Source organism: Mycetomoellerius zeteki, unplaced genomic scaffold (assembly GCF_001594055.1).
Source record: "Mycetomoellerius zeteki isolate Tzet28-1 unplaced genomic scaffold, Tzet1.0 scaffold498, whole genome shotgun sequence".
In the NCBI taxonomy this organism is placed as follows: domain Eukaryota; kingdom Metazoa; phylum Arthropoda; class Insecta; order Hymenoptera; family Formicidae; genus Mycetomoellerius; species Mycetomoellerius zeteki.
This window is the reverse complement of record NW_017257498.1, coordinates 15,288-21,683: the sequence shown is the minus strand read 5'-3', so window position 1 is coordinate 21,683 and position 6,396 is coordinate 15,288. Positions and strand designations below refer to the sequence as shown.

The following is a 6,396-nucleotide window of genomic DNA, read 5'->3' as shown; positions in this document are numbered from 1 at the left end:
GAAAATCGGATGCAGTGTGAATCCAGCATAAGACACAATGCGAGGACATAGTGATAGCGATAGGAATAACATGATTTCAACCTGTCAGAAATAGGATATATCGGAATACACAGTTTCTGATAGGTTGAAATCGTGTTATTTCTATCGCTATCGCTATTCCCTCGCATTATGTTTTGAGCTTTATTGACATTGATAAATACATTATTGAGACATTATTAAGACGTCATTATTTAACATTATCTTGTTACTTGGAATATCTGTATATTTTGTTTTCTCTACTTATAAAAAATTTTTGATAAGATAATTGGGGGAAGACGCCACACTTAAGCCTTTATTCTTGAATAATTTCTTAATGTTATTGAATTAAGTTACGAAAAAATATTATTAATATTCTAGAAACCTTTCTTTATTTACACAAATTTATAAATTTAACATTTAATATTCCGCATTATTGAAAAAAATTGATATATCATACCTTGCAAAAGTGACATCTTCCACCTATATATGTGGATAAGATGCTACCTCTTATGGGAGAAGATGTTACAAACAATTAAATAATGCGATGTAATATAAACTTACATATTTTACTTATTTACAGTCCATAATAAAGAGTTTAAGCTATAAAAACACATAAAGATATGATAAAACATAAATTGAGGAAATATGAAAGAGAGTATAATTTAGGGAGTAAGTAATAAAACGTACTTTTATTCGTTTAAACAGCATTTCGTTAATTTAAAATATTTCGATTATATAAAGCATCCAAAATTTTAATTCATAAAATCATTTTAATGATAGCTTCAAGCAGGAAAAATTATATTTTGTATTTACTGTCATCTTATCCCTAAGTGTAAGAGGAATATTCAATTGCAATTTTTACGCATGTAAGGCCGGAATCAGACTATGCATTGAAGATTGAGATTGAAGATTGAAAAATTCAAATTTGACCAATAAAAATATTACAAATTATAATCTATATCATCCACATGACCGCCAGAGAACACTGATTGAAACCGTATATTATTTGCCCGGTTTTACAGTAAGCATCGAAATACAGACATTAGCTATTAACATACCAAATATTACAAAGAGCATGTTTCACGACTTACCTTTTCGTATTTCGTATAATCTTTTCCAATCGATATTTACATGAACATATTCATCTAAGCCGATAACTATATAAGCGCAATTGTTTATCACACGTTTTTGCACAGTTGGTATGGTCAACGCGCGTTCTATGAAGAAACTATAAATAAAATAGCGTCTTCCCCATTATGGCATAGTCCCTCGAATTACCTTATATTAATGAAAAAATTTTCATTTCATATTTTTCTGAATTTTTCATAAGAATTTTTCATTTTAAATTTATGAAATATTAAATTTTTGGAAAAATTTCTCTTAAACTTCAGATTTTATAAATTTTCTTTAAAAATTATAAAATGAGAAGTTTTCAGCATTTTAGAACTGACATAAAATTATAAAGAATTCTAGAAAGATGTAGATTTTTTTCAACACTTTTAATTAAGTGTTTCAATTCATATAAAAAAATCTGAATAATTTCTTGAAAAATTATAAAATTGTACATAAAAATTCTGAAATTTGTTTAGAAATTTTTAAAATTATATGAAGAATTCTAAGAAAAATTTTCAGGGTAGCTATATATAATTATAACAAAATGTAAATGAATCATTAAACAAATAATAAAAATATGAATGAAATAGAGAACCACTTAATATATTACTTGAAAAACATTTCATTAATTTTTTCCCTCTTCCTCTTCTTTATTAGTATCTTTTATTTTCTAGATAAAACATTATAGCACCGGCTCGAGCGAGCCGCAATTCATGGGAATCAATAATACCTTCACCAATACTATCCAATTCGTCAATGAAGAAAATTATGAACCTATTCCGATATATAGGATTTTGGAAGCTTCACAGAAGGCTAAATTACCTGAAGACGAAAAAGTTTGATTATTATATCACAGTTATAAAAGTCACATACAACTTAAGGATACATATTTTTTCAAGTCATAACTTCCATTTTTATCATATACAGGGTGTCTCATTTTAAATAATGCATTAAGATTTTTCGAAAACTATGGTAGATATGGTTGTAACGGCAAAAACCTTTTGAATGTTGTTTAAGATTGTGTCCTGGATAACATTTGTCAAGATCAAGGTCATTGGAGGTTGTACCTCTTATTTTCATTTTTACGTAAAAATGAATTTTTAGTGCAAAAATGAAAATAAAAGGAATAATCTCCAATGCTAATGCCGGCTGTACTGTAACTTTCAAGTCTTATAACTCAAAAAATACTTAATGAAAAAATATTTTATTATAGTGTTTTGAAAAGCTCTCGAGGTAAGCTACAAGAAAATGTAATGAAAAATAGGGGGTTCCACTTAAAAAAATCGACGTGACACCTTGACCTGGCCTTGGCGATGCCACCCAAGGTTAAATCAATGGTACCTTCTTATATCTCCCTCCGAACCATACAACTTTTGTTTGAAACGTTTTTCCGTATCTATCAGTTTTCGAAAAATCTTAATACATTATTTAAAATAGGACACCCTGTATACTTATATTGACTTACAATATTTCTTTATGGAAGTCTATAAAATTCTATATAAAAAAGAATTAATTTTTGAACAGAGTTTTATTTGACTTAAGTTCATTTAGAAGTATTAATCACAAATAAAATTCTGAATTAAACTAAAAATTAGATGTGAACCGAAATAAGGCACAGGAAACTAAATATTATATTCTTGTATTACAGCTAAATGAAGTATATCTGGAAAAAATGTATTGCGATATGGTGACCATAAACGTTATGGATAAGATAATGTACGGGTTGCATAGACAAGGTCGCATATCGTTTTACATGACTAATACAGGCGAAGAGGCTGTGCAGATCGGATCGGCCGCTGCTTTAACTCTAGAAGACACGATTTACGCACAGTATCGTGAGGCTGGTATGAAATTGCATTATGCGTTATCCATCTATTTACTGTTATACGCATCTAAAATATGATATATATAACAGGCGTGTTGCTGCATCGCGGGCAACCCTTAGCGAAGTTTATGAATCAATGTTACGGCAACTGCGAGGATGACGGCAAAGGGAGGCAGATGCCGGTGCACTATGGTTCTAAAGAATTGAATTTTATGACTATTTCATCTCCATTAACAACGCAACTCCCACAAGGTATTAACATTTACAAGTTTATTAAATAGTGTCGACGATTGTTGCTTCACTTAGGTTGTCATACTTAATGAACGAAAAAGCGTCCTGAAATGAAGATCTTTATTATCGCAGCTGTGGGAGCTGCCTATGCCTTTAAATTGGACAAAAAAAACGCATGTGTGGCTTGTTACTTTGGCGAAGGTGCCACAAGCGAGGGCGATGCCCATGCGGCATTCAACTTTGCTGCTACTTTATCATGTCCTGTTGTTTTCCTCTGGTAATTTTTAAAAAATTCTTATTCTTATTTCATGAAATAAATGATCATATTATTTCAGTCGAAATAATGGATATGCTATCTCCACGCCAGTCTTAGAACAGCTTAAGGGAGATGGTATCGCGGCCAAGGGTCCGGCTTACGGAATTAACACGATCCGAGTGGACGGCAACGACGTACTCGCAATGTACTATGCTACAAAAAGTGCTAGGGAGTTCTGCATAAAGCAAAAGAAACCCGTTTTGATAGAAGCCATGACTTACAGGTGAACAAATGTTAATTAACATATAATTTTAATTAACACGATAGCTAAAATTAAAAAATCACTAATAAAATAATACACAAAATAAAATTCAAAGCAAAGTTATATCGAGTATGAGTCATTACAGTAAGTTAAAATCTTGATAATCTTTCTTGCTGGAATACTTATTTCTGTAAAACAAAACTTTCATTTAATTAACAAATTACACATTATAAAAAAATCTTTTAGAATCGGACATCATAGCACATCAGACGACTCCACGGTTTATCGATCGGTCAACGAGATTTCTCAATGGGATGCCCATTCGCCACTTGTTAGGTTCCGTCTGTATCTAGAATCACTTGGATTATGGTGCCAAAAGAAAGAGCAAGAATTAATAGATTCTACTAAAAAAGAAATTTTTCGTGCCTTTGGAGAGGCAGAATGCAAATCTAAGCCACATTGGAAGAATCTGTTTACGGACGTCTACAAAGAAATTCCTGATCACATCAGAAAGCAAATGAATCAAATGGAGAAACATCTCGAAGAATTCAAAGAACATTATCCATTAAGTTCTTTCACACATACAAAATAAAAGAGAAGAATATATTGTGTAAATGTAAATTTTATATTCTTTTATTTTAATAATATAAAGCACTAAACACCTATACGAGAACATTCTTTACAGAACATTTTTTTCCTCTCCTTGCCTTTCATCTCTATTGTTTTATATTGTCCGCAATTTCTTTGTATTTTTCCATCCTAAATTCTTTTTTTGCTGCATTGAGCAATAGATTATGAAGTAAATTTTGTTCATACTGATTGTACTGTTCTACGCTTGGATATATATTACCTGAAAAAAAAAAAAAAAAAATATCATATAAATAAAATTTTTACTTGGCTTATTGAAGAATTTTTTAAGTAAATTCTGTACCTCTGAGCTCTAAAATTGCCCTATCATAGTGAATTGTAGGATATATGTTTGGTGCTTTGTGAAGTTTTGTGAATGAGGTGGTATAATTCTGATATCTCGGTACAAGAACTTTGAATAGTTTATGCATCAGTTGCTTCTCAAGTATCCAAAAATTTGCCAAGTCCATTGTTTCCTTATGTTCGGGTCCATGACGTATCGCCTCAAATATCAACTATAAAATAAAACGTCATTATAAGATTTTTAATACCGAATATATATGAAATAAGATTCAGAAAAAAATATCAATAATGTTGATCACAATGATTCATTAGAATTATTAATGAAACGTACAAAAAAAATCAAATGCAAAATAATATCAAGTATGGATTACGATAGCTGTAATAATTGAAATTATTAAGACAACAGTATATTAAAAAAAATAAGATTCATAGTAAAAAATAATGTCACATATGAATCATGATGGCAAGTTAAAGTTGTTAATAAGACAACAATATACAAGATTTATAGAGCAAAATATACAGAGTGTAAGTTGCAACAGCTAAGTTAAAAATTAATGAACGCGATCACAATCGTTCATGCTCTTTGAACTTGTTGAGCAAGAAACGTGTCTTCGTCATAATAAACATTGTGTCTGTCTCCTAAATAATACAATACGAATGTATAAAGTCAATGAACATACCTGGTCAACATAACCTCTGGTCTCGTCGGCTCTCCGATAATTTAACTCGAGTCGCTCGTATTTAATCAATGCCGTCAGAGTTTTCTGAAATTTACGAAGTCGTCCCTCTGGACCGTCGGAATTTCCAAATTTTCGACGTGGCTTGACATTGTATCTCAATTTATTTACTAGATTCTCAACATTCGCTTGATTCATCTTATTAACTCTTATTATCTTCTTCTTCTTCTTAGGGTGAAATCACACGGTGTATAGTTAATGGCTCCTGCCTCCTTACTATAAGCGGAGGCAATACAGCCAGATCACGTCTAATCCTTTCTTCTGGACTGATGTACTAGAGGGGCTCCAGATGAATTCGGCGCTGTGAGACAAAATATTGGCTACGATAGATGTCCTTGTTTATCCTGTAAGTTAAACAAAGCATCTAACGTATAGGTCGCGGACTAAGCGCATGGTGTAAACGTAGCCAGTGCCTCATTTATCGCTACTTAAAGAGGTCGCGATCCTCGCGACGGAAGGGCAAGCGGAATTGTTAAGCCTTGTGACCACGATGTTAGAAATCGATTTGAGATCTCGGATAGAGAGAAAGTTACTAAAACTCAAATCGTGGACACCTTTGACTATATACCTCTGGACTGCTAGTTACCCCCACTTTTCCTACCTTTTCCATAAGATAGAAAGAGAGGACCGTGTATCCAAGATCTCAGAGCCATCAGGTCCGGAAGTTGGCCAAATCAAGAACTAACTAGCTGCATTTTAAGTAAGAATCGGTACGAATAACTCCGAATAAAAAATTGAAGTGATCCAGAAGTACTGCTAAATAAAAAAATGGTTCGTTCTTGTTTTGCTAAATTATGTAATAATACCAGATACAAAGCTGTAGGAGTAATTAAATGTGATGCGGGAAAAATACAGATTTAAAATCAATTCAAAAAAGGTACCAAATTTAATAATAAAATAAAGTACATATTACAGTACAATAAAATATACATGAAAAGAAACACGGTAGGACAAATCTAAATAAAATATATCTGAAGAAAATAATATATATAATTATAAGCTAATATATATGTATACTTTTTAT

The 6,396-nt window shown here is 31.4% G+C and overlaps 2 protein-coding genes across 2 annotated transcripts in view; one reads left to right on the top strand and one right to left on the bottom strand.

Annotated features, from left to right (window-relative positions):
• The window catches only part of BckdhA (Branched chain keto acid dehydrogenase E1 subunit alpha), a 5,035-nt gene extending 684 nt beyond the window's left edge, over positions 1-4,351 (top strand). Inside the window, exons 2-7 of the mRNA XM_018455635.1 lie at positions 1,806-1,967; positions 2,780-2,975; positions 3,047-3,208; positions 3,320-3,464; positions 3,523-3,726; positions 3,952-4,351. Coding sequence (XP_018311137.1) covers positions 1,806-1,967; positions 2,780-2,975; positions 3,047-3,208; positions 3,320-3,464; positions 3,523-3,726; positions 3,952-4,297 — 1,215 coding nt within the window. The 3' untranslated portion in view covers positions 4,298-4,351. The remainder of the gene's footprint in view (positions 1-1,805; positions 1,968-2,779; positions 2,976-3,046; positions 3,209-3,319; positions 3,465-3,522; positions 3,727-3,951) is intronic.
• Positions 4,352-4,391: 40 nt separating this feature from the next.
• On the bottom strand, positions 4,392-5,556 carry mRpL17 (mitochondrial ribosomal protein L17). Its single transcript, XM_018455636.1, has 3 exons — positions 5,316-5,556; positions 4,637-4,847; positions 4,392-4,555 (listed from the first exon to the last, which is right to left on the bottom strand). Exons 1-3 carry the CDS (start codon positions 5,508-5,510, stop codon positions 4,422-4,424), a joined length of 540 nt encoding a protein of 179 aa, XP_018311138.1. The 5' UTR covers positions 5,511-5,556; the 3' UTR covers positions 4,392-4,421.
• Positions 5,557-6,396: the final 840 nt, after the last annotated feature.